General features: G+C 50.6%; 1 protein-coding gene across 1 annotated transcript; it reads left to right on the forward strand.

The window, feature by feature from the left end:
* The first annotated feature begins 11 nt into the window (after positions 1–11).
* Positions 12–23,904, forward strand: adcy1a (adenylate cyclase 1a). The gene is made up of 20 exons (XM_086116662.1): positions 12–701; positions 2,027–2,176; positions 4,491–4,609; positions 5,822–5,933; positions 7,970–8,097; positions 8,382–8,540; positions 9,129–9,270; positions 10,463–10,618; positions 11,751–11,945; positions 12,815–12,912; positions 13,022–13,106; positions 13,363–13,452; positions 14,040–14,314; positions 14,786–14,912; positions 15,824–15,940; positions 16,841–16,987; positions 18,045–18,143; positions 18,392–18,506; positions 21,070–21,194; positions 21,606–23,904. Exons 1-20 carry the CDS (start codon positions 96–98, stop codon positions 21,933–21,935), a joined length of 3,375 nt encoding a protein of 1,124 aa, XP_085972788.1. The 5' UTR covers positions 12–95; the 3' UTR covers positions 21,936–23,904.
* Positions 23,905–27,234: the final 3,330 nt, after the last annotated feature.

Below are 27,234 nucleotides of genomic sequence, written 5' to 3' on the forward strand. Positions count from 1 at the left end.
CCGCGAAGTAGGAGGGGGGTGCGGGGTGGGGGGGGGGGGGGGTGGCAGAAAGTTGAAGCGTCGTGCGCCATCCCCGCTTCGTGAATGGCCCCGTTATGGAGGAGATGCCGTTCCAGAGAGTCAAGCGGCGGGGGAGGAGGAGGAAGGCTCGCTGCCCGGCCGCCGCGCCGCTGGACGCCATCGCGTGCGAGGACGAGTTCAACAGCCACGAGCTGGAGGCTCTTTTCCAGAACTACAACCTGAAGCTGGAGCAGACGGCCACGCTCAAGGCGCTGGCGGTGCTGATCGTCGCCGCGTCGTCGCTGTCCCTGGTGGAGCTGCTGTGCAACCCGCGCCTCAGCCTCTCCAAGGGCTCCAACCCGGTGCACTGCGTGGTTTTCCTCTCGCTCTTCATCGTGACCAACGTGAAGTACCTGCAGGTGACGCAGCTGCAGCAGACGGCCAAGCTGGCGCTGCTCTTCAGCTTCACCTTCGCGCTGCTCTGCTGCCCCTTCCCGCTGGCCCTGGCCACGCCGGAGCCGGCGGGTTCCCCCGCGCCCGAGCAAGGCGTGTGGCAGCTCATGCTGGTCACGCTGGTGGCGTACACGCTCCTGCCCGTGCGGACTCTGCTGGCCGTGCTCTTCGGCGTCATGCTGGCGACGTCCCACTTTATCGTCATCTCCACGTCCATCACCAGGAGGACGCGCGAGCTGTGGAGACCGGTAGGTGCTGCGCCCGCGTCTCCCCCCCCCCCCCCGCGCACTCGCAGGCATGTACGAACACCCGGAGCTATGCAGACGTGCACGGGGCGTTTGGGCTACACATGGACGCCGTTTGGCTCGCTGTAAACTCGCTCAAGCTGCACGCTGCTCGAGTGAGATTTGACACCACCTTTCTAAAATCTGGACATGAACTTGGACTCCACTCACGCCGAGTGCGTTTATAGAGCACTTCAAAAACGGACACCGCTGTCGACAAACTGCTGTACTGGAGCATAAATAAATTGGCCACGAAGAAGAACGGTCCCAACGAAAAAAAGCGAGGCTCATGCCGAGTCCAAAAGCCAAAGAATAAAAAAACGAGTTTGAAGACCAATTTTAACTCATTCACTCCCAAAGACGTTTTTAAACGTCTTTTCAGACTTGGTCTAGAATTGGCTGGTACTGAATGAGTTAAAGACGGCTTGCGAAGGGGCTGGCCGAATGTTCATTCCAAAGACGAGTGAGCGCCAACGGAAAAGAGCCTCCGCTTAGTTCTCGGTACCTCTAAAAGCGTCCGGTCCGCAGACCTCAGGCAGCGGGCAGGGGTGGAGGACCTCAGAGGTGGGGCGAGGCCGTTTCAAGATTTGAAAAGAAATAGGACCTTCAAAGGAACTATATAGGGAGCCAGTGAAGGGATGCCGGAGTAGGAGTGATGTGCTCCCTTTTACGAGTGACAGTCAAAAGGGGCAGCGGCATTCTGGACCGACTGGAGATGCTTGATGGAGGATCGGCTGACTCCAAAATCAAGTGCGTTCCATTAATCCAGCCGGGATGTGACCAAGGCATGAATGACTCTTGAGAAAGGAGAGGCTTGACTTGAGCCAAGCGCCTCAGACGAAAGAGGCCGGATTTAACAGCGGCACCGATTTGCCGCTCCAATTTCAAATCGCTTTAGTTTTAGCGGCGCTGTCCCGCTTGCGGTGCTGAAAGCAGACAAGGATGAGTCCAGCGCAACAACATGTTGAGACAGCAAGCAGAGCTCTCGTATGTCAAGATGGGCTTGATGAGCAATCTAACTTGCTTTTTTAATTCAACTTTTCATGAAGTTTAGCACACCCCGAGAACACCCCCCCCCCCAAAAAAAAATGAAACAGCCCGGTAATGTAATACACACAAAAACCCACATGTTCAATTTTGATTGAGATGATTTGAGAACCTGTATGGGATGAATTTGTGTCGATTTTAAATGTCTCCCTTTTCCAACTGGGCATTTGCGCACGCACCCATGCGGCTTTTTTTTGTTTTGTTTTGTTTTGTTTTTTGCCCCGTCTGCTCTCTGTTTGTAGTTGGCGGCCAACGCGCTGCTTTTCAGCAGTGTCAACTTATTGGGGGCGTTTGTGCGGATTCTGACGGAGCGTACGCAGAGGAAAGTCTTCCTGCAGGCCCGCACCTGCATCGAGGAGCGGCTGAGACTGGAGGACGAAAACGAGAAGCAGGTGAGGCGTGCGCAGCGATGCCACCGCGGCGGACACAGTGGGCGGCGGAGGTTTTTATGTGACGGCGTCGGGTGCGAAAGCATTCTTACGGTCACGGTTGCGAGGTGGTGGGGGACCCGAAAAAGCAGGCAGGAGGGAGGAGCAGGTTGTACTTGACGAATTGTAAATAAATCCAGAACAAACAAAGTCATGAAAACAAAAAGACTCCAAAGTAACAAACCAAAACCATGGCTGTGGCAAAAAAAAAAAAAAAACCTAACAGGAACAAAAACATGACCAGAACAAACATGACAGCAGCAAACAGCAACAATGACCCGACAATGAGCGGTCAAGCTGGGAGTCCTTTTAAAGCACTAATTACCTAATGACCAACAGGTGTGCAGCTGGAGGGGGAGCCCTACAGTGCCACCTGTTGGTCACAAACCAAATCATGACACTTACAAGCTTCCTGCAGGAAGGCAGTCACGATGACGGCCGCTATTCAGGGAAAGAACAAGTACTGCGGCTTATCCCCAATTCGGCAGCCTTCTTTGCACGCCTACCGCGCATGCAACTTGAGCGCGGGACACACACTCGTGGCCGCGTGCGGCATCGTCGTCACTGGTCACGTGTCCAAAAAAAAAGAAAAAAGCCACGCCGGGTGCTGCCGCTGGATGCATGGCGGCATTTTTATTTTTTATTTTTTGCCAGAATGTACGTTAGCCAAGACGCAAAGCGCAAAGAGCTAACCATGGAAGCCGCGCTTCAGGGGCGAGCTGATGACGGGCTGGGGTTTTTTTCCCGATCCGTAACAGGCTCCCCTCCTGACAGGTAATTACACAAGCAGATTGCTTTCATGGTCGCCGTACTTGAGGAAAGGTTACAGTGAAAGAAAAGCCACGGGAGCTGATTGGGATCCATCAAGCGCAGGCCGACAGCCCCGACTGCGGGCCGCGTGTCGACGATTTGAATGGCATCCGTCAGACTGACCTTTACCTTTAATTGACTTTTTTTTTTTTTTAGTCTAGATAAACATATAACCTATGGTGAACCCTCTTTTTTTGCATATTTTACAAATTCTCTTCAACTTGGACTCGCACGGACTCGCATTGCACTGTGTCATCTCACGTCAAGGTTTTTGGAACCTTTGGCTCGGTCTTGTGCGCACCGCTGATATTTTAGTCGCACCTGTTGAAAAGGAACGCAATCGCAACGCAAACAGTCACCAACAGCGAGTTTGCTCAGTTGTCATGGCGATGGACGTCTTGACATTGGTGTGTGGCGGTGCGTACGGCGACGCCTTGTGGAATACGGCCATCATTATTCAGCTATTAGTTTGTCATTTCCCATCGCGGAGGTTCTTTTGCGTTGATGAGGAAAAAGTCGGCGCGCTCAGCCCAACAAAAGTCACTTGAGACATGACTAGCGGTCATCGGTTTACATACGTGAATATGAATGATATGATTATTTTTAATGAATAGTTTGGGGGGGGTTTTTCCCGCCTGGGTAGAACGCAAATCAAACGTACGCCTTGACTTACAGCTGCGATGTTTAAGTTGTGGTCACAAGTGAATGGAAAGGACTCTGCTTTGTGGACATTAGAAAGAGAGTCCTTGTCAGTACATGTGCCCTTAATCTTTGTAAATACGTCACGCATGTGAGGATCTCCATTCATCCACCCATCCACTCATTTTCTACCGCTTATCCGCGGCCGGGGCGCAGAGGCAGCAGCTCGAGCAAGGAAGCTCAGACTTCCCTCTCCCCAACCACTTCTTTTGGCTCTGCCCGGGGGATCCCAAGGCCTTCCCAGGCCAGCCGGGAGACAAAGTCTCTCCAGCATGTCCCGGGTTGTCCAGTGGGACATGCCCGGAACACCTCAGCAGGGAGGCGTCCGGGAGGCATCCTAATCAGATGCCCGAGCCACCTCGTCTGGTTCCTCTCGATGTGGAGGAGAAGCGGCTGGACTTGGAGCCCTTCCCCAGCTTCTCACCTTATCTCTAAGGGAGAGCCTGCGGAGGAAACTCATTTTTGGCCACTTGTAGGCAAGCTCTTATTTTGACGGTCAGGACCCGCAGGTGGTGCCCACCGGTGAGCGTAGGAACGTCGATTGACCGAGAGCTTGGCCTTCCAGCTCAGCAAAACGCAAAACGCAGTTGGGTGTGTCCTTTCCCAAATGTTTTGTTCAGACGACTGCAGCTGAGAGATGTTGCAATTATATTTTTTCATTACCATCACTTTTTATCAATTAAAATAACCAAATGTTGATTTTGCTCCCCAAAACAGTACAGTATTTCTAACCCCCCCCCCCCCCCCCCCCCCCCGCCCCTCTTCTCAGGAGCGTCTGCTAATGAGTCTGCTGCCCAGGAACGTTGCCATGGAGATGAAGGAGGACTTTCTGAAGCCCCCCGAGAGGATCTTTCACAAGATCTACATTCAACGTCACGACAATGTCAGGTATGGGCTGTCATGACAACTTCGAGACAACTCGGTGTGTTAGGATCCAAACGCGGCCTCCTCACACACCAAGGTCAAGGAATAGAAGGAGACCAATTAAGTCAAGAAAATGAGAAAGGCGCGGCGACACCAGACCTTGCATTTGGTGATTAACATCGGACGGACATGGCGGATAACATTCAGTTGCGATTTCCACTAAATTGCCCCACTTTTCCCCACGGATCAATCAAACCGATGCGTGATTCGTGAGAATTCATCCATGACACAAAGAAATCAAAGCATCTGGATCCAGGTACATTTTTAAGCAGATGTTCACTGTACTTTGTCCAAAAAAAAAAAAAAAAAATAGGTGTCTTTTATAGATCCCAAATATCTCCCCTCCCCCCACCCAGAGTATTTCACACCGTTTGTGAAATTGCGCAACAGCGTGACCTGCGGGCGCAGTGGATTTTGAAGCTAAATCACACGGCGCGATTGTTTTGTCGAGCTGCAGTCATGAGCTTTGCATCTATTTGCCTGCCCGACGGCCAGTCTTTCCTGCCAAAACAAGCGCGCAACACACAAACGGCGAAACATCAAACGGGAGTTATTTTTGGTGCCTCCGCGACGCCTCGCGTCAAAACCGCATCGTTGGCCATCATCGTGTGACTGTTGAAAGCAAGATCACGCCCGCGACTGCGGTTTTACTTGCGCGCATTGTTTTTGACGCGCCTGGTTTTGTTTCACTTGCCGTGTTTACACGCGTATCAATGTGAAGCTCGGCACAAAGGATTTGTGAGATTAAACAAAACAGTATTCTCACGGGTCCATCTGCCTGGTCAGGATCAGCGACCCGACTGTATTGTCAGTCAAAAACTTGCACTTTGCATCAGCACCGAAACGAGTCAGCGAACGATCTCGTTCCAAAAGAAGCCCGGGCACGACTCTTGCTGCATCGCGGCTTCCGTAATGTCCTGATTTGTTGCCATCTGGGCCCGTCTGAGGAAATCAAATTGGGGCTAAGTGGCTTTCATCACCTTCCTCCGTTTCACTCGATCGGGAAGCCGACAGAATTCAGTTCCAACTTGTCATTCATTTGGTGGCGCTGAGCAATGAGATTCTTTTCCTTTTTTCCGGTATCCTCTTTTGTTTGTTTACAATGCGTAGCAGGACGTCCGTGAATCTGATTTCCATCCGACGTTTGAGCCTCTCCTGTTGCGTCTTTCTTGACAGCATATTGTTTGCCGATATTGTGGGCTTCACCAGCCTGGCTTCTCAGTGCACCGCGCAGGAGTTGGTCAAGTTGCTCAATGAGCTCTTTGGGAAGTTTGATGAACTTGCTACGGTGAGTACATGATTTTTTTTTTTTTTTTTTTTTGGAGCTTTTAATATGAACCCCAAATTCAAATTACAGGTAAAATGACCAAATCATAAAATCCCTCCAAATATTTGGTGAGCTTCCGCATTTGCCTGTATTAGACAAAAAAAAAAAAAAAAAAAAAAGAGAAAAGATCAACAAGGAAGCCAAATGTACGATTAAATCTTGCCGCTCATTTACTATGCTGCGCCAAACATCGATCCCTCAACCGGTGGCCAGCGGATCGCAGTGCCGTTCCCTTGCTCCGATTGGACAAACGCTGCGGAGTGCATACGTTGTCTGGCTCATGCGCTCCATCTCATCGCACGTGACGAGCCATTTCTGAGTAGCGCCTCGGCGTCACGCGACTCCCTTGACCTCTCGTGAGCGCCGCGTGGTCTGTACGGGCAGTTCGCACTCGATCTCCACATTCACACACAGGCGGAAAAGTCCGCAGGATTATCCTCTCTGACTTCGTCCCGCGTCCCAGCAATCAGTCCTGCCTTAATACCGGCAGAGACGCAGGGGGGGAGGGGGGGGGGACAAGATTTGAGGTGATATACGGCAAGCGACCAGTGCGCCCCCCCCCCCCCCTCCCCCTGTGTAATCCGTCATGGTACGGTCATAATGAGTTTGGATGGCGCGCTTGCGTGCGCGGCCGTGGAGCTGCAGCCGACTCGAGATTTATACGGCGTTGCGCGAGCGAGCGGGACATTTGCTTTCAAAGCGGCCGTGTCGCAGCCGTCAGGCCCATTGCTTGCTGCATAACATTTATTCCCCGCCGTCGCAACCTCAGCGTCCCCAAAGACAGATGGGCCGCTGCCGCTGCTTCCCTGCCCCAAAAAAAGTCAGCGACTTCCAAACACGAGCGTCTTTTACAAAGCATTGATGGGTCTCTTGAAGGCGGAGCTTACGATCAATGCGGGTCGGTTCCACTCGCCTCGTTATACGTACCTTGCCTTGAACGATAATGGGGAATCTTTGATTTCATTAACAGCGGCTGAATTTCACTCGTCGCACTCGGGGCACCGCATCATTGTTTTTCCCCCTTTGTTATATTTATAAGGCTCAAAGCTCGGAGAGTCAGTCATTAATTGGGAGGCGGCCGCAGTTGGAGTTTGCGGTTCATTTTTGGAAGCTTAGCGCTCCATCACTTTCATTTAAGCGCACACTGGGTGCACAATTCGGCGTTCACGATGTGAACATTTTTTTTCTCTATATGGGAATCGGGAGGAAGACTAGCCAAAGAAAACGACGGTGGAAAGAGTAGCAAAGAATGAGAATTTAACAGGAGGAAATAAAATCAAACAATGAACGGCGGCTCCTTGACTAACTGGGCACAATTTTACTTCGGGAGTTCTCGTGTGTAGCCGTTGTCGAAAGTCACACGGTTCCGCCCGTTATTCTGTTCGCTTTTGATGACATTGCACCCTGTCATTCTTCAGCTCCTGTTCTAATTTTCTTTGACTGATATTTGCACAATCATCTGCTTCTGCAGAATCCCCGCATGTGTTGTCACTTCTTTGTGTGTGTGTCGAGGTTTGCACGGCGACACATCTCAGATCCGTCGGGGAACGCGTGGGCGGGATTCTACTTCAAGAGCCTGTCGGAGTCAGGGCGGTTGGCCTCAGCTACAAGCGCGCACGGCGATATCGATGAGCAGCCAGCCGTTTGTTTGCTGATTGCGTGCCGTCTCGTCACTGGCAGATTTCACGCGGCTGCGACGCGAGTTCAAATTCAGAACATACGCTGCGTTGTGTGAATACGCTGCGGCCCTTGAAATGAGTTCGTGAGCATTCATCACCCACTTTCTGACAGATTTAGGTTTGGTTGATTTTCGTTTTTTTTTTTTTTTTTTTTACCATATGCCCTATGAACAAGAAAGAAAAAAAAGATTTTGTAAACGCTTCTTGCAGCCCACATTGCGGATGTGACGATGAAATGTCAATCCATTTTCATGTGACAATTTCCCCTTTTGACGCCGGATGTCGTTGACGGCGGCTGTGCCGCTTCTCTGTCAACAGGAGAATCACTGCAGGCGAATCAAGATCCTGGGGGACTGTTATTACTGTGTCTCAGGATTGACCCAACCCAAGGCTGACCACGCCCACTGCTGTGTGGAAATGGGCCTTGACATGATCGACACCATCGCGTGAGTGACGCAAACGTGCACGGCGCTAACCTGGGCACTAGCACGAGCGTAAGCGCGGCGGAAAAAGAGCCATGTTGATGACCGCTCGGACCTCACGACACATTTCACCGACGTCAAATCTAATCGCAATCATGAACTTGACAGCCGAATCGATCAGTCGGATCGTGTTCAAATTTACAAGGCTCCGCTGTACTGGCAAGATCTCTCAATGTATACTTCAAGGTCCGTTCTTGACGGTAAATCTTTTGAACGTCCCTCTCTCCACGCAACCCTTTTTCTCTCAGGTCAGTGGTTGAGGCAACGGAGGTGGACTTGAATATGCGCGTGGGCCTCCACACGGGACGAGTGCTGTGCGGCGTGCTGGGCCTCAGGAAATGGCAGTATGACGTCTGGTCAAACGATGTCACTTTGGCCAACGTGATGGAGGCCGGAGGATTGCCCGGGTCAGTATTCGGTGGCGCGACCGAAGAGCACCTGCCGCAGACGCGCTTTCGGTTATGCTTGCGAAAGCCGATTACTCGGCCGGCAGACGTTCAGGCCGCGGAAGGTGATGCCTGCTTGGGGGACGTCTGCGGCTCACACGTCATCGCACGATGACGTGCCCTCATCGGAGCTACACGCACGCTCAAGGGCAAAGCATACTCTTTCTTCAGTCAGTGACGTCGACGGTTCCAACATCGTTCAAATGAACACGAGCAATACCTCTTCACTTCCTACAACCACTCCACTTTCACCTGGATTTCATGGAACAAAAAAGGGCATTGTGTCAAACGTCACAATCTATCCCTCCATTTTCTAATCCGCTTATTCTTACGGGGGGGGGGGGCGCCGTGGGTGTGCCAGGGCTTCTCCCACCAACCGTCAACTGGTTGCCAGCCAATCGCAGGGCAAACATAGACCAACAGCCAGTTGCGTTCTCAATCACGGCTCAAGACAATTTTCGAGTGTTCCATCATTCGGCCAGTGGGCTACCGAAGCAACATTGTGATTCAAAGCCCCGTTTTCTCTTTGCGCTTGCCTTTTGTTCTCAGTAAGGTTCACATCACAAGAACCACCCTGGAGTGTTTGAATGGCGACTACGAGGTGGAACCGGGCTTTGGCCACAAGAGACACGCCTTCCTCCAGAAGCACCACATCGAGACGTTTTTCATCGTGCCATCGCACCGACGCAAAGTACGCTTCGCTCTCTCACCACTTCCCCTCCCACGTGGTAGCTTTTTTTTTTTTTCTTGCCAGCACACAGCTGGATAGGTGACACATCTGTCAGTGGTGTAATAGTTAATCCTCCGGTACAGAGAGGGAGGGGGGGGGCCATGTGTTGAGCCGGCACACGCAGCGCTCCCTCCCCCCAAGTGTACTGTACATCTGTACATGTGCGCGGCGCACGCACATTGCGGGATTTGAAACGTTGCTCAGTCATAGTTGCCAGGCGGATGACAACAGATGTTGACGCCGTGAATAAGACGGATACACATTTTCTGCCCCCAGCTGTCTTCCATTGCTGTGTACTTCATTTTATTTTGTAACGAAGGCAATATCGCGATTCGGTCGGGGATTAGCGGCCATCTATGAAGCGGCGACTATTTTGCCTTTGGACAGTATCGGAAAATATATTGACACAGGATGACCCTGAAATGTTAATTCTTGCGCAAACTAGCAATATGTGAAATGATCCAGATGTGTGTGTTTTGTTTTGTTTTTTACAATCCCGTGGTCCAGCCTAGGTACTGGTAACCATCTTAACAACGTGAACGTTTTTCATTTCTTATTAAGCATCCTGCATCACACATATGTTGTTGTTGTTAATGTTAGTTCCGCTCCTGTAAAGTATGAAATATATACAGTGAAACTCCTCTACAAAGAAATCATGTTTGCAGCAAAAAAAAAATTTCACACCAGGGGGCTTTTCACTGTAGCAAATTTGATCTCAGATGTAAACACACACACACACACGCGCGCGTGCACACACACACACACACAAAATGTATGTGTGTGCTCTTTATTTTTATTCCAATGCGTAGTACATAAATATGAGCATACACTTATTTGACACTTCATATAGCCAGTGTAGAAAAAAAACAGGAGAGAAACTGCAAAATTTACAGGAGGAATATGGGGACTATTAGTCATAGGGGGAGCAGAAAAGTGGGAATGTCTTTCATGCATGAACCTTTTTTTTTCACACAAGGGGGTATATTCGCCCATGTAGGTTTCGTTGTAGAGGAGTTTCCCTGTATTGACATTTTACTGTATTAGCGTGGGCATGCTGACACCCAAGTTATTCTCGGTCGGGATTTTAAACCTTTTTTCGCGTTGCAGACCGTATAACGCAAAGAGCACATCTAAGCGGCTTTGACTTTTGCAGATCTTTCCTGGTTTAATTCTGTCCGACATCAAACCGGCCAAGAGGATGAAGTTCAAGACGGTGTGCTACCTGCTCGTGCAACTGATGCACAGCAGGAAAATGTTCAAGGCGGAGATCCCCTTCTCAAACGTCATGACCTGTGAGGACGATGACAAGGTGAGTAGCGACAAGGTGGTGTCAAAGCGCAAGTATTTGGAGGAACGAAGCCTCGGAGATCGATCCGAGGAACGACTTTGGGTCTGGTGACCATACGGACCTCGGCGACGGGCGGCATTATTCTGCCCAACGCGGCACTGCGTGACGTTCTAACGGTCCATTCACGGTTTGGCCCCAAAATCTATTGGGGGGGGGGAAATGTAAGCAATTTTCCATCCCTTTTGGATTTAAATGCAAGCGTATCGTCACAAGGTCCCTCTTGTCTGTCAAGCCCTGTCAGGGATTGACCTTGTTCGGTCGCCCTCCTCTCTGACGGTCAGTTCGCCTTCACTTTTCCCACACGGCGCAAGTCCAGTCATGACATGATCCAGTTTGTCTCTTACCGGTTTAGCGGTATAATCCTGATATTTGTCGGCTCAATCCCGATTGGCGACCAACCTTTGTTAATCCTCTAGAAATACCTCGTCGAGCTCACCGTGCGGCAGATTTGTTTGGATTTGTTTTTCTCACCCACTTTCAATCTGTTTTCCATCCATTGACCAATATGATGTCTTTTTATTTCTCTTACTCAGCAAAACACTTTGTGTGCTCGCGTAGGGAAGTCCCAGATGTCGTTTTTGTAGATGAAGGTTAAATGGAAAAAAACCACAGTACTTTTAAAATCTCATTCTTACTCCGGTCGTGAGACCATTGATTTGTACAATCGTATACTAAAATCAAAATACCTGTCTTCAATCGGCTTACCGCCCTTCGCCGGCTGCTTCACGCGAAGAAACCCTTCAATACATCCAAGGAGCGCCGAAGTACTCTCGGGCTTGACAGTCCGGCAAAGGCGGGGCATCTCCTCACGGAGAGTCCAAGCCACTTCACAGGACCGCATTGTTCCCCAAAGGTCACTTCGCCCTCGTTCCCAACGGCAAGCCAAATACCTTCACCCGATGCCCAGCGACCTTCCGCGCAACCCGTTGTCTGCATTTGCAGTCACACTCAAAATGAGTCGAATGGCCCTCGCGAGCGTTCCCCCAAACACCTCCGCACAAGACGACAAATATGCTCCGATAAGAGTGCAGTTAAAGAGTTTGCATTTATGAATGGCGCTGGCAAGACTGCGTATTCGTGTGGTGTGTGACAGCGGAGAGCTTTAAGGACCGCGTCTGAGAAGTTAAGGAGTCGGACATCTTTCTCGGCCGCCACCGTCCAGCACTCACCGGCAACACGAGTCAACCGCTACATCGGACGCCTCATCGAAGCTCGGCAGACTGAGTCGGGGACGTCGGATCTCAACTGCGTCACCTTGTTCTTCCGGAACAGGGACAGGGAGCGCGGGGTAACGCCGACCGCGCCCACTGAGCATGGAGAGAGAAAAACGAGAATAGATGTTACCAAGTGCACACAATCATGTGAACATGTACCGTACAGTACTTGCGAGTGCACATCCAGTAGGATGCTTCATTACTGAACCCTCCCTATTTCCCCCCCCCCCCCCCCACATGCGCACGACTCAGCTCTAATTCTTTTCCCTTTTCTCCCTTGCACCCACGCCTGTAGCATATGATGTCTTTGTGTGTGAGTGCCAATGTGTGTGTGTGTGTGTGTGAGTGTGTGTGTGTGTGCGTTGTGCTCGAGTAATCCACCCACCCTCTCAGGAGGGGTTGCAGATAATGATTTGGGAACGTCTCCGCAGCACGCGTTATGGTTCTACTGTATGTGTGCGTGGGTAGAGCAATAAATGAGACACGGAACAGAGCTCTTTGGGGTTGCAAACATGTTTAAAATGTCCACAAAGAAGCGGCAGAAGCAGAATCTTCGTCATTGGCCAAGTACGGTCGGTAACAACACGCAAGGAATTTGCCTGCCCGTAGTATGAGCTCCACTCGACTCGCAAATATGACAAGTGACACGTGAGCGCAGGGAGTCTTGATGTCATTGAAGGGTAGCGTCAGCGCCGCGCAAACGATGCCGACAGTCGTCAGGCAAAGACAAAGTGACTAGCAGCGCACTCATTTTGACGCGGCTTTCATTTCACCTTTTGTTAAGGATTGGGACAGCAGGAAAAAGTTCTTCTGGTCAAAGAGAAAGAGGGAGGACTATCGGTGAACCGAGCTGAGTAGACAGGAAGCGATTGCCTTTGGTGCTTGTTCACGGCGCGATAAAGATCGACGAATGACCGCTTCTCTCTTTCCGTCCTTTTCCAAGTACAACCAGATGCGTGACGACCATTTCATCGGCGCCGTGGTTGTCTCTCTGATGCTGGCGGCATTTTCGGGCCTGCTCTATCTGCTGATGATTCCACAGTACGTTTCTTGGTTCATGAGACCAACAACAAAAATGCATCCGTGGCGCTGGCTTGAGTGGAAAAATGCCCAAGTGGGCCTCACTGCGACGTTGCGCTTTCTCTGACAGGGGCCTGCTGGTATTGCTTCTCTTGGTCTTGTGTGTCTGTTTTCACGTGGCCTGTGTCATGTACTTGCATCTTACCAGCGTTCAGGTAAGAACTTCCAAAAAGCCTCCACGTCCAGCATACTGCCCCCCCCCCCCCCGCCCCCCAACCCCACTCCCAAGTCCTCTTTTATGAATATTAGTTCTAAACCAGATTGTGTTACTGTTAATTCCACCCCGATTTGACAAATCAATTTGCACGGAACAAAAATAGAGCTGAACGCAGTCACTACAAATGACCCTTTTTTTCCCCCCGATTTGTCGACACTTTTCTCACCCAACCTTTTCCTTTCTTTTGCCTTCAGTGCCAACCAGGCTGCCTGACCGTCCGGATACGAACCGTCGTGTGTGTCTCCCTGGTCTTGCTCTCTTTTTCGGTTGCGCAGGCCTGCATGGTGAGTGCCGCAAACCTCCCACGGCTCAATTCTGAAATTACCAATCGTTTACATTTCCCTCTCATGGAAATGATCTGAATCCCTTAACATCATTCAACACGTTGTGTGACGCCAGGAGCAGGGGGTCCTCTGCGTTGAGTTCCTATATTATTCTACCGTAGTCCATTTGGATCTCGCTAATCGACGTTAGCTACATTAGCTTGATCCGTCGACGGAGAGCGGATCCAAACGTCACCGAGCGACGACAAAATTTGCCTCAAATCACACACGCTATCGTCCAACAGTGTGTTTGTAACCGTAGCGCGACCCGTCCGCCGTAACGCCGAATTATATTCCTCTAATTGGCTCGGCTATTGTGGGCTAGCGAGGGCTAGCGTCTTACCTCGGGCGTGACGTCACCACGTAACTTTTGCCGCACCAGCTCACGTCATCAATACGCACGTGCAAATAATCAATAACAATAACTGAAGTGCTTTGGCGAAATTAATAGTTCGTGTATGAACATTTTATTGTCTGTATGACCTTGAATTGATGTTTTTGCTGTTGTCTCTGTCAAAGCGCTTTTTTTTTCTCTGGAATCTTTACAGGTGGGATTCATACCACGGAGTCAAGTTCAAGTCAAATCCAACAACTCGTTACAGGATTCCCCCACGGAGATGTTTGGCGACGACCCGGCCAACGCCACGGCCGCAGAAAGAGCTGGCCCGAGCATGGCCTACGCGCTCTTGTCCTGTCTGGCTGGCACGCTCACCATTGTCCCCTACCTCAGAGTATCTTCGCTCCCAAAAATCCTCCTGCTCTTCCTTCTCTCTGCGACCTACACGGTCATCGTGGAGATCAGTGGCTATCGGCAAGCTGTTGGGTAAGACAAAGGTGCACTCTGTGACAATGTTGCAATGTTTGGTTTGAATGCACCCGGGCAATTTGAAAAAACAAAACTCCAATTGCTTTGCAATGAAGGTCCATAGAGTGGAACCTAAGCGATTAAACGTACTAAGTGCATTGACATAAAAAACAAAAAAAGTCGCCCATTGTAAATAATAAACATGTCATTTCACGTCATGTCATGTCATGTCATGTCTTGTCATGCCATGCGAGACCACATTTCAGTCTTGGAATTTTTTTCCTCCATTAATGCGGCATATTAGACGCTGCAGAATATCATTTGCTTGAACAGTGCATTTCACTTATTTCAAACAACACTATTGATTTATTTGATTGAGTAAATGTTTCAACAAATGGGGGGCGCGGCACCATTCAAACAACTGCATTTTACCTCCAGCAAATGAGATGCATATTTTACGAGCATGTCATGTTGCGCTCCGTCTTCCAGCGCCGGCTTTCCGCACACTCGGGGTTCTGATCCCGTCCTGGCTGTCTTGCTGTTCTCCGGAGCTCTGGCTCTCCACTCGAGGCAGCTGGACCTCAAGCTGCGTTTTGACTACCTGTGGGCCACTCAGGTATGCTTGTCTGTTGGGCGCATTCAACGGCAACTTGGTAAAACTCGAAGAATATCATTTTGGATTTGTCACTCGTGGATGACGGCGCGGTCCTTTGTTGAACCCATTCAATTGTACGTCACTGTTTGAGAGGCTTTTCTTCTTAGGGGGTCCTTCTCAAATGAGGTGTTATTTGATATGTCACGATTATATTTGCCCCGATAGATAATGAATCCCAAATTGTCAACATACTCGAATTAATTTGAACACGTGACATAATTGACATTGTGCTTCAGCTGGAATTTATTTTTCATGGACAAGACAACGTTTCTGGTTACGTTATGTCATGCCATCATGTTCCGCAACATATCACCGGATTAGTGGGAATATGTTTGACGTTTCCAATAATCCACCCGATGCCATATGCATTAATGCACTCATCATGTCGTAAACATATGTAAATACTCATTTGACTTTAATTGCCAGCCCAACTTATTTTATTTATTTTATTTATTTTTTACATATTGAAGTTCTGCTCGAAAATAAAAATGCTCTTGAAATGATCACTGAGATGTTCAGGGTCGAACAATACTGTTTCTGGGTTATTTCAAATATTTTCAATTCACGCATACGGAGTTATTGCCGAAAACTAAGAATTATGCACAAATTTGGGGGGGGGGGGGATGCTTCGTGCTATGACGTCACAATCGCTAAGTGTTCACAACGCACACGTGTGACAAATTGAAGCTGAGGGTTGGACTTCGTTGCATTTTCAGACAGTCACAGTGAGTCGGTGAAAAGTAACTCGTCACCTCCCCCTAGTGAATAAAAGGCGCAATTACCAGGTTGAGTTCCAATGAGAGCCGAAAGAAATGATTGCCATCTTTTTCTTGGACTCGCGTCCTGTGTGACGGCTGATGGCGGGCGTCCAGGCAGAAGAGGAGAGAGACGACATGGAGAAAGTGAAGCTGGACAACAAGAGGATCCTGTTCAACCTGCTCCCGGCGCACGTGGCCCAACACTTCCTCATGTCCAACCCCAGGAACATGGTGAGTATCCGCAGACACGTTCGGGCAGGCTCAACAGTCGGAGGAGCTTCGCACCCCTTTGAGTCGCGCAGGAGCGGCCACAAGCGTGGTGATTAGACATCCGGCGATGAAAAGGAGCTTTTGGGCTTTCGGCTGAAATTGATGGAAAAGGTCATAAGTTCACGGAACAGTGATATCACATCTGGAAAGTGGCACATTTAAGTACACGGGTGAATTGGTGATTTGCTCGTCTCAAACAATTGGCTGAAAGAAAAGTTTACAACCCAAAATGTCAAGCCGTCACGTGCCCTCGAGCGTCCATGTGTTCAAAAATGCAATTGCCTTCACAAGGAGCGATACGCGTCAGAAAATGCAGGACCTCCCGAGGCCCCCGATTCGTGTCGCGGAGACTGATTGTGAGTCAGGAAGGAAGTTTCCGGCACCATTGGTGTCTTCCGTCCAGAACACCCGTGGACAAAAAGGCTTCCTCTTGTTCCTCTGGGTTAAAGTTCAACAGTACACAGTCTTCACAACACAGCAAGTGCGACTTCAAAATATTTGAAAACATTCTCCTTCCAAATTTTTCTTTTGTTTGTAGTTCCGAGTTCAGTTAAATAGCTTTGAGATACTGGTTAATATTAAGCATTTAAGACGCATACAAGTAAGATTTTAGATATGACCACTGCAGTTAATTTTGGACAGCTCTTGCAGGAACCTTACACGCGGCGATCTAATACGTTTATTGATCACGGTGAATTATATCTGACCGTCGCAAGATTCAAATGCAATGTTTTCACACATCAAATGAGTAAAATTGCCAAATGATTTTGCCGTCGGCCTCTCTTGTTTTTGTCGTTGCCTGTTTTAAAATTCCGAGCGGCGCTAAAGCAAGCACAAACTCCCTCTCCTTGTCCCTCTCAGGATTTGTACTACCAGTCGTATGCTCAGGTCGGAGTCCTGTTTGCTTCCATCGCCAACTTCAACGACTTCTACATCGAGTTGGATGGAAATAACATGGGCGTCGAGTGTCTCAGGCTGCTCAATGAGATCATTGCTGACTTTGATGAGGTGAACGCATTTGACCTTTCATTCGCGTTCACAGTGGCGGAGAGGAATTTTCAGCGCCTGATTAAAAGGCGTCGTGTCGGTTACGGGAGCCATTTCTGCGTTGAACGCATCCACGAGGCGCATCGCATTATGGGACGCGGGCACGGTAAAAGGTAGCGCTAGCACGCATGCACGCTAGCGCATGTTTTTAAAAAAAAAAAAGTTATTTTGGAATCCATCTTTTGGATCTGAAAGGAACCGCTGGGCAAGTTCACCATCAAACACGCCATCGTCAAAGTCTCGCCGCCGTGAGGCGGCGACGGCTTTTGCGAAAGCTCGAACGACGGCGCAAGCGGACACGGAAGCCCTTCTCCTCGACAGCGCGCTTGATTTATTTTTGGATTGAGCCTTCATTTAACGAGATATGATCCCGTTGAGATCCAAAATCTTTCAAGCAAGGGGCTCCTGGCCAAGACAGCAGAACCAACGCTCCACACGAATCCTCCCCCATCAGGGAGCTCCCCGATCTCCCAGACAATTTCTTTCATGACCTGCTGTGTTAGCCCTGGACTTGGCCCAACCCGCCTCCCCCCCCCCCGCTGCATGTTTGTCTCTCGTTCTCCCTGGCCACGGCTTCTCAGGCGCCTTGCGAAATTGCTCCGACGGTAGATATTGCTTTCCGACGTCGATTACCGTTTTTTTCTTGCCTGGCTCATCTGATTTCAAACCCCCGCAGCCCATCTCAACACAACTCATTTCAACCCGGCTGTATTTATAGAGCACTTTAGAACGAGGCCAGCGCCGAAGACGCCGTCACCCGGGAAGGGGGGGGGGGGGGGTCTCCGTTTCGAATGGATAAGGTGTTTTGAGCAAAGACCATCACCCGGAACCTTTTGTGTTCTGCCACTCAAGTCATTCCCAAACCTTTTGACCACATTCCAACGGCCTCCAGTCTCTGCGACAAAAGCCAATTATCATATCGTCGTGTTGACGAGCTGTTGCGCTCGTGCGTGCGAGGAGAAATCTCAAGAGTCATATTTTGCGCCGCTAACTACGTTTCCTTTGTCTTTGTTTTTAGCTGATGGATAAAGAGTGCTACCGGGATATTGAGAAAATCAAGACGATTGGCAGTACGTACATGGCCGCCGTGGGGCTCGTTCCGACGAGCGGCTCCGAGGTACGCATTCCCAATCCACTCTTGAACAATCACGACGGAGCGCCATGTTGCCTCAAAGTAGCTTTCGCTTTTCCTGAACGTCATTTCATGGCGTTCTTTTTTGTGGCACGCGTGTCACCCCGACAAATCCACCGCGGGCGAATACTGGACGCTCCTTGGTTAGCATGCAGGTCTGCGTTTGATGGGCGACATTTGATGCAGCTTCCCCCCCCCCCCCCCCCCTGTCTGTGCATTTCATGTTTTTCCAGGCAAAAAACTCCGTCGCTTCACACCTATGCACCGTAGCCGATTTTGCCATTGAGATGTTCGACGTCCTGGATGCAATCAACTATCAGTCTTATAATGACTTTGTGCTGCGAGTAGGTGAGCGGAACACACGTGCGCGCGCACACGAACACACGCACGCACGTAAAGACTCTGACCTATTGAGCTGGATGCTATTCACACGAATTGCCGGTAGCTTTGCTAGGAAATGCATCAGAGAGAGAGAGAGAGAGAGAGAGAGAGTTCCGTCCAGGAAAGTCGTCACATGGAGACTCGCGGTTCTGGGATCCATTGTGCGGAGTATCCTGTGGGGAGCCTGCGACAGGAGCCCTTGTTCACTCACAGCATAGTACGGAGTGTCATCCTGTCTCTAGACTGGATGGCTCCATATTGGGAGACCTCGTGTGTGTGTGTGTGTGTGTGTGTGTGTGTGTGTGTGTGTGTGTGTGTGTGTGTGTGTGTGTGTGTGTGTGTGTGTGTGTGTGAGAACCAACTTTTGCAAATGACTGGACGTCCTCAACATGCAGAAAAACAAATATTCAACAATTACAGTCGTAAAGAAGTGAGGCTGAAGCCAGCCAGGCCAAAATGAGCACTCCAGAGGCCAGCAAAAGTACAGATGGTTTTCTCCCCCCCGCCCCACTCTCAACAACTCAAAATCGACTGAGCAATGAAAATGTTGTTTGGCCCATTGGCTTTTCTCGAATGCAATTGCAATGCGTAGTTGTTTGATGAGTTTGCTGGTTTGGATCCGGCTCGGCATGCCTGTGCCTTGAACGGGACCGCTCGCCTTGTCGCTGTGCCGTCGGTGGAATTTACTCGCTGATTTCAATGCGCGTACGATGACATCACGTCTTCGGCGTGAAGCGCAGAGTCCGTGTCTGATTCGCCGGAGCTCGACAGCTTTGCCATACGCTGCGAGTTGACGTTTGCTGAACGGGAAACTGCCTTTAGAACACGCAAGGGGGCAAAGGAATGAAGTCCGAGTCAAAATGACGTTTTTTGGGGTGTTTTTTTTTTTTGAGAAGACGGATAAATGCCCGCAAAACGAAATGCAACCGAGTTTTGGGTTTTTATATTTTCAAATCAAAAAAGGCTGGCAAAGTCCCATCGTCGTCCTCGTGTGCCCTCGCCCCAAAAAAAGGAGACGGAAGCGGCGCTCTTCGCTCTGAAAATGGTCAAAATGGTTCAGCCGCCACAGAGACAAGCATGTCAGTCCCCAGACCTCAACCCCGCTGAAAAGCTGCAGACTGTGTGAAAAGAAGAGAGGAAAAAGCTCGGTCGCTGGATCATTTTGAGGGGGTTGGTGTGATCCGCGATCCTTCTTTCTGTCTTCTCCCGTCTTGTGAACATTTCAAGGAGAAGATGAGGTGCCGTCTTGTTGCCAAAGGGCCTTTCACATCATAGTCACGTGGAAGAATTGTGGCGAAAAAAAAGATTTCTTAATGTGGGATTCCCTCCTCCCCCACTGAATAAGTGCACTTGAACAAAAGGTCGGATCTTCCTCTGTTTTCTAATGTTGCTCCGATTATTATTATGGGGGAAAGAATTTATTAGAAGCTAAAGAAGACATCTTATCCGAGGGTGGCGGTAATTATGGAGGGCAGTGTGCATCCCGATGTTTGCCGTAATTTAGGAAAGAACATGATGTGCTCGGGTAAGACGGTAATTAAGCTCTTTGGCGGCGAAGAGTTCTGCATGACGCATTGAGAGAGGCCCACGGATGCCATGCAGGGGTGGGGTGGCAATTGGGATCTCTGGTCTGATCCGTTCCGGCGTCCTTCTGTTTTTTTTTTGAAAAAAGGTCCGAATTGCTATCTCAAAGGTCTTTTCAAATTGCGCGTTGTCACACGGACGCCCCCCCCCCCTCGCAGGCGGTGTCGATTCACTTTGATGCTAGCGCTCACGCAACGAGCCCATCCAATTGTCGTTTTGCATATTGAAGATACCACACGACAGTTGACTGGCCAAAGTTTGAAACGTCGCCTCAGGGAAGCTACCAGAACGTTCGCGTTCTCCCAGAAGCCGCATTTTGTTGCAAGACCGACACTTAAGTCCAAGTCAACTAAGAGGCCAGTCCAGCGACTGAAGAGCAACTTGGCCTTTTCTTCGGCCGCCTGGATTTCGGTGCGCCCGAAAGGCGCATTTAGCCACATTTGGCTCATCCGGTCCTTTGAGCTGATTTTTTTCGTTGGAGCGTTTTTGTGCTTTCGACTGTTTTATTCATTTTAACTGTTTGTATCCGAATTCATTTTGCCCCCAATGTACGGCACTTTGTCTTCAGCCGTGATTGTTTTCAAGTGCTGCGGAAAGTTGTTGCCTGAGATCTCGGTGCTGCTTGACCTCAAATGTTTTCCCTGGATATTTTTGTGTTTCTGGGAATTCCTTCCTTCATGTCGCGGCGCTGTTGTACTTAAGTAGGATCAAAATACTTTCGTGGACGGCTCGGATGGAAAACATTTGCAAAAACCACAAATAATTGTGATAAGGCGGCGGTGTGCGAAGGGGAGCATCCAATTTAGGGAGGGGGTTCCTCCGGGTTCAATCCTAACCCGAAGCCCCGTATATTTGCATCCTAATGTGCTTCACTGAGGAAAAACAAAAAAAAGTTCTTCGAGAGGTGACAGATTGTGCACATTGTTACTCTTGGATTTGTGCTCAGGAATCAATGTGGGTCCGGTGGTGGCGGGGGTCATCGGGGCCAGGAGGCCTCAGTATGACATCTGGGGAAACACCGTCAACGTAGCGAGCCGAATGGACAGTACCGGAGTCCAAGGCAAAATACAGGTAGGCCGCACACCGCACGCCGTCCTCCCTCGCATCGCACACACACCCAAGCGCTCGCCAGTGGAAGACGGCCGCGTGCCCACAAAGTCTGCCCCAGTTGTTGTCCGGTCTGAATTTTGGACCAGGTTGGTTTCGGGGCGGCTTTGAATTTCTTACACAAACCGAACTCGCTCATTTTGGGAGAATTTCTGTCTTTGCGGGATGCCAAAATAGCCTCCCGAGGGCCTGGTGGGATCTGCTCAGGGTGGATCATCAGCGCCACGCACGTGAATCCGCCCTCCACGCGAGAGGCTTTGCTCTTCCCGCTTTCAAAAAGTCAGGATTTGAATCTGGGACCTTGACTGTGAGGCAGACCTTCAAGCCAAAGTCTCCGTGTTCTGTTTGGATGTCCCCCCCCCCCCCCCCCTCCAGGTGACCGAAGACGTCTATCGCGTCATCGCAAACCACTATCGCTTTGTTTGCCGGGGCCAAGTCAGTGTCAAGGGCAAAGGTCAGATGCTGACTTACTTCCTGGAACAGCGGCGGCAAAACGGCAGTGTTTCTCCATCCCTTCAGCAGCGCCGCGGCGCGGAGCCGCGCTCGAGCGCCTCTGGCCGAGGCGACGTGTGCACCAGGTTAAGCCCGGCCCCCGCGGTGACCACCTACGCCGCCGTCAGGGCCGCCAGCCCACGCGCGGCCAAAGCGACCAGCTCCGCCAGCACCGCGAGGTACCTGCCGTCCGTCCCCACGGAGCGAGTTTGATGGCCACCGTCTCCATAGTTACAGTGGAAAGTCTTTTTAAAAAAAAAAAAAATGAGGGCGGAGCCGAGAGAAGCGGAGGAGGAGTTTCTCCCGCTTCTGTCACGGTGGCGCAGCGTGGCCCAAGTCTTGACTGCATCAGGACTAATCCTAGCCCCGCCTGGATTGGACGGCCCTCTCCAATGTACCGGCCCCCCACCCCCACCCCCACACCTCCATGCTCAAGTCCCCTTTGTTGTTTGACGCCAAGGGTGTCGTGACCAGGATACAGGCTGGCCTGTCGTCAACAGCCAAGGATGCGTCCGGGACTTCGGTGGAAACTCTCAAGCGTATCCGCACGTCAGCCTCAAAACACGCGCAGCTCATGGTGTAGCACGCAAGTCTCTTGCTTGCAAATTCCTTTAACGACACGAGCCCAGCCCTTTTCCGCGGGGTCAAACCAAATCGGCGATCGCGTCTTAGCGTCGGCCAGTTCGAATGAGGTTCCTGCTCCTTTTCGTCGACTTTTGTAAGATGTTATCCGCATGACGCGGCAGCCAAAGTTTTTGCCGGGGCATCGCTGACAATGAGCGGGATATATTTTTGAAAGTCCGTGGAGCCCAACGTGTCACGATGCTATCGACTTGCCAAAGTGCAAAACGGCACGGCCTTTGATCATCGTCGCGTCAGCGTGCGCTTTGACGCCTCTCGGGTCGTCAAAACCTCTGCTGGCACGAGAGGTGAACTTCATTTTTTTTCGAGGGGGGTGCCTCGCTCCGAAAAGTGCATGAAGCCACCGCTGCGTTGCAGTCACGTTGCTCTTTGTTCGCCTGCGATGCTTGACTTCCAGATTCTTCCTCGTCAAAAGTGTAGCAATAAAACGGTTTGTGTCCTCTCGCGGCATTTTCACCTTTGCATGCTGTAGCCGGCCGAGTCCTTGTTCCAATCCGATGGTTGATCTCGCCGGTCGAGTGGTGTGAACCGCAGACCGGCGCGGCTGCGGAGCTCAGAACGGGATTCTCTGTATCATGTGAGTGAGACTCGACAACAAAAAGTTGAATTTTTTTTTTGTGTGTATTTATTAATGGGGTGATGTTTTTATCGTTCAAATGTTCGAATAGTCAACTATTTTTACAATCGGAAATCCGCTTTCGTATGTATAATAAAATGTATGAGGGGGTCACCAAAAGCTGTACGTCTTCCTCATGAAGACGATTCTTTGGTGGGCTAGCATGCTACGTGCTAACCGTGAATTCTCCGACGCGCGCGCCGCCGCCTGTTAGCCGCCGGCTATGATGAGGTGGCGCAGCGGCCGCACTGATTTCATCGGATATAATCGTCTGCATGTGCTCTACCGGTAGCAGGATTCTTGAATGTAAGGTGCTTTTTTTTTTTTTTTTAAATCAGCATCTCTTTCAAAAGCTGAGCGTACAAAGCCTCGATTTCCAGATAGTTGCACATCAAGTGGAAAGCCCCCCCCCGCCCCGCCCTTGCTGGATCCGACCTCGTCCGTGGGTTTCTAACGCGCACGCCTATTTTCCTAAACGTAAACGGTTGCGCCGTAAGCCGCGGCACGGTGAACGTGCGGCTGTGTTTTTTAGAGTGTGTCAAACGGGGGAAATGTTGCCGCTTCATTGGACGCGTTGCTCGAGTTGTTGTATCGAAACGCTTTGACCGGCTCTGTTCTAGCTCAAATACTTGCTTGCTTTAAGTTTCGGAAAATGGTGAGAAATGATGACTTTTATACAAGAAACTTGATGAGGGGGGGGGGGGGGTGTTATTTTCATATTTGATGCAATTGTCGTACGGAGGTATTTCTCGCTATCGTACATTGTCGTCTTTTTTTTCCAGAATTGATTTTGTTCCAAACGTATTTTATGGAGGTGTTTGCTGTGAATCGAAAGACCAACACGATATTTTGTAGCAGTGTTTGCGCTTGGATGATGTTGAAATGTCGTGGCTGTGAAAATAAAGCAAGAGGGGGATCTTGCGACGGCGGGAGTCTGCTTTGTCGATCCGCTTTGCGGGGACCTCCAACTCCGCCCCTTCTGGCCCACGTTCCCAAGTAACAACAGGCAAACGCGAACATATTTCAAAAGTCCTTCATTCCAAAAAGCTATCAGCGTTTTGAAAGATAACGTCGGCCCGGTAGCGTGTGTGTTACTGTCGCCTTTGAAGACGTTTGGCGCGTCCGTCACTCTTGCTCTGTTTTCTTTCTTTCTTTCTTTGCGCTTTGCGGCCAGTACATGAAAGCGACCCGACTCGGCGCAAACTCCAAAGTTACATAAGAGAGGAGAAAAACAGGAGCTGACCTCTGGAGAGGCACTCGGTGTCAGCCTGAATCCGTGTTTCCCCTCAAGTGACGTCATTCGCCCGCATTACAAAACAGGACGTGCGTGCGAATCGTCGACGTCAAGGCACTTTGTATTTGTGGATGATGATAAGCGTTCGATGAGTACTACGTCTTATATTTTCCAAAGTGAGCTGCTGTCTGACGGGGAAAAGAGTGTTGCCGCGCGGTACAGGAGAACCTCGGGCCTCACGTTTGAAAACCAGAAGCGGTCCTATCTAAAAAGAAGAACGTTGCGCTCTAAATGGAAGTGCGCGTGGGCCCAAGCTGAAATCTGATGGGGGAGGATTTGATTCACGAAACGGAGGAAATTCAAGGCAACCGTTTGTTTTCATTTCCGTGTATAAAATGAAGACGGACTGTCGTGACTTAAAAGAATACAATTTCATATTTTTTTTCTGCTGGCGTTTGGAAGCCACGGCCACCCCCGACGACACCGCTCCGCTTCCAGTTCCGGCGCTATAATGATCTCAAAGCAAATCCACTCATTTAGGAAGATAAAAAAATAAATAAAGGACGGGGTGTAACTCAGCACTGTGCTCTTGCGGTCTCTTGGGTACAGAACGTGTTACGAATTTGTTTGCGTTTTGTTGCGCATCGAGAAAGCATTTGAACATTTCTCAGAGGCACATGCGCTCGCTTTCATGCTCTGACCCAAATATGCGGGCGGAAATTAACATAAGGTACATAGAACTAAACGATCAGAGCGACTTTACAAGTTGTGGTTTGGGGGGGGGGGGGGGGGGGGGGGAGAGTTGCTAGGTCCTGTCACAGGAAGGGCCAGCTTCCAAACATTCATCAGTGTGTGTGTGCGCGTGCGAACTGGAAGTACAAATGACCCGCTGAACATCCTGAGTGACAGGTTGTCAGGGCAACGTAAGATCAGTCATGACGCCAGAACACGACGGTGGAGGGTTTTTTTTTTTCAAATCAAAACACACACACGACGCAAGCACGCTCGCACACACGCCGTTGTTTGTATTCCAATGTGATTCATCGACGGGAAAGAAAGCCCGCGCAAGACGGCAAACATTCACCGGATTGGCCGCAAAGAATGGGATTGAAAAGGGGAGTCTGTGATTTCTGCGTCAATCACGACGCCTCTGAACGGACATACAACATTGTAAATCTCACGCGCCGCCGCCGCCGCCGCCGCCGCCGCCCGTACACTTTCACTCACCTCATTTTATTTGCGGTTGGGCTCAAATACTTGCTGTGACGTCAAGGCTGCACAGCCTAAAAAAAAAATGCCAGACTGACCTGAGAGCAGAAATGACCTACAGGGGAGGAAACGACCTCGAGTCGGGATGGGTAGCGAAATCGACCAATTTGGGTTAGCACAACCCGAGTACCGATTCATGTGAAATTCGGTTTTCGTACCCTGTAAAATGTGCCTTGAACGCAGCACCGGCAGAATGATGTCACTCACTCACACGAGTGTTCAACCAATATCCATCGTTTTTTTCGAATCCGGCATGCCGGAGCCTCTCCCAGCCATTTTCCGCCAATAGGGCGGGGCACACCCTAAACGGGTCCGCCCGCCCATCGCAGGGCACACACAGAGACGAGCAACCGTTCCCGCTCACAATCACACCAAGGGACAGCTCAGTGTGTTCCGTGAACCCGCCGCGCAGGATTTTGGAACGTGGGAGGAAACCCGAGTACCCGGAGAAAAGCCACGCGGGCACGGGGAGAACATGCAATCTCCACGCAGGAAGGCCGCAGCTGGAATCGAACCCTGCGCCTCCGCGCTGTGCGGCCGACATGCTAACCGGTCGACCGTTGCGCCGTCCCGACCGGTTTATGATCATCAACCGTTGGGTTTATTTCGACAATACGCCGGAGGTTTCGTTGAGCGTGGTGAAGACGTTGCCTCCGTGTCCGGGAGAAATAGCGGCTGACCTCTTCCGCGTTCACGCGCGGCCTTCGCGGAAACGCGGCGGCGGTCAGCTGGTGGAGCTAAAACGGGACCCGAAACCCGCTTTGACCTCCGCTCGTTCCCGAACGCACAGAATGACTGCGTGCTGGCGCCCCCCCCCCCCCCCCCCCCCCCCCGGACCCTGTCGCCTCGCGGCCGATACCGGCCGTTAGCTTCGCTGCACTCGGGGTCCGCTACCCTGCCAGACCCCAGCAAATGCTTGATTGGTCTTTTTTACACTTGCTCGTCATTTGTAAAATATTTTTGTATTTTTCAAATATGAAAAGCTATCCCCATCCCTCCTCACCCGATGCATCCTATGATTTATATTTGTTCACATGCATGTTAAATGTAATTGAACCCCCCCCCCCCCCCCCAAAAAAAAAACAATACAATAGGATGACTTGATCGCAGTTAATTTGACTACTTTGGCTGTCAAGAAGAAAAAAGTTAGTTGTCGGGCAACGCGACTCATTCCTTCATATGCAGTCGGCCGACATCCAAATCCAATCCTCAAAGTATCGCGCTGCCTTGAGTTGAATTCATTCCCCCGCATGTGAATGGAGAATAACAACCCGCTTTACGGCAGTCGGTTTCCCGCGCGCGTGTTCGCATGTGTGTTGACCGCCCGCTCGATTCGGGGCAGATCAAACGCGGGAGCGCCAAAGTAAATATTCACGCCGTCTGCGATAAGGGAGCGCAAATGTTTTTTTTTGTTTTTTTCCGAGCTCGTCGACAGCTGCGGAGGAGCGGCGCAATCATCCGTCAGCAGTCTGGAGCGCGGCGCATGTGACCAGGATGCGACGCGGGCCTCGCGACAGTCTTACGACTTCCCTCGCAAAGTTTCCCCAAAGCGCCTCCTGTGACCTAACATCCTTGACTGGAAACGTTTGCTCGATATGGACATCCAGGGAGGGAAAACACGGGGGCACGCAGCGCTGACGTCTTTTTACAGCGCCGCACCTCGATGGGAACCAATGCCGGGTGCGCTTTTTGCGGGTTTTTACGTCACCGGCTCCATCTGTGAAGAAAGTTTGTGCGGCTATACTTAACGA

This window comes from Hippocampus guttulatus, chromosome 7 (genome assembly GCF_054856545.1).
Source record: "Hippocampus guttulatus isolate MCC_2025c chromosome 7, RoL_Hgut_1.0, whole genome shotgun sequence".
NCBI lineage: Eukaryota > Metazoa > Chordata > Actinopteri > Syngnathiformes > Syngnathidae > Hippocampus > Hippocampus guttulatus.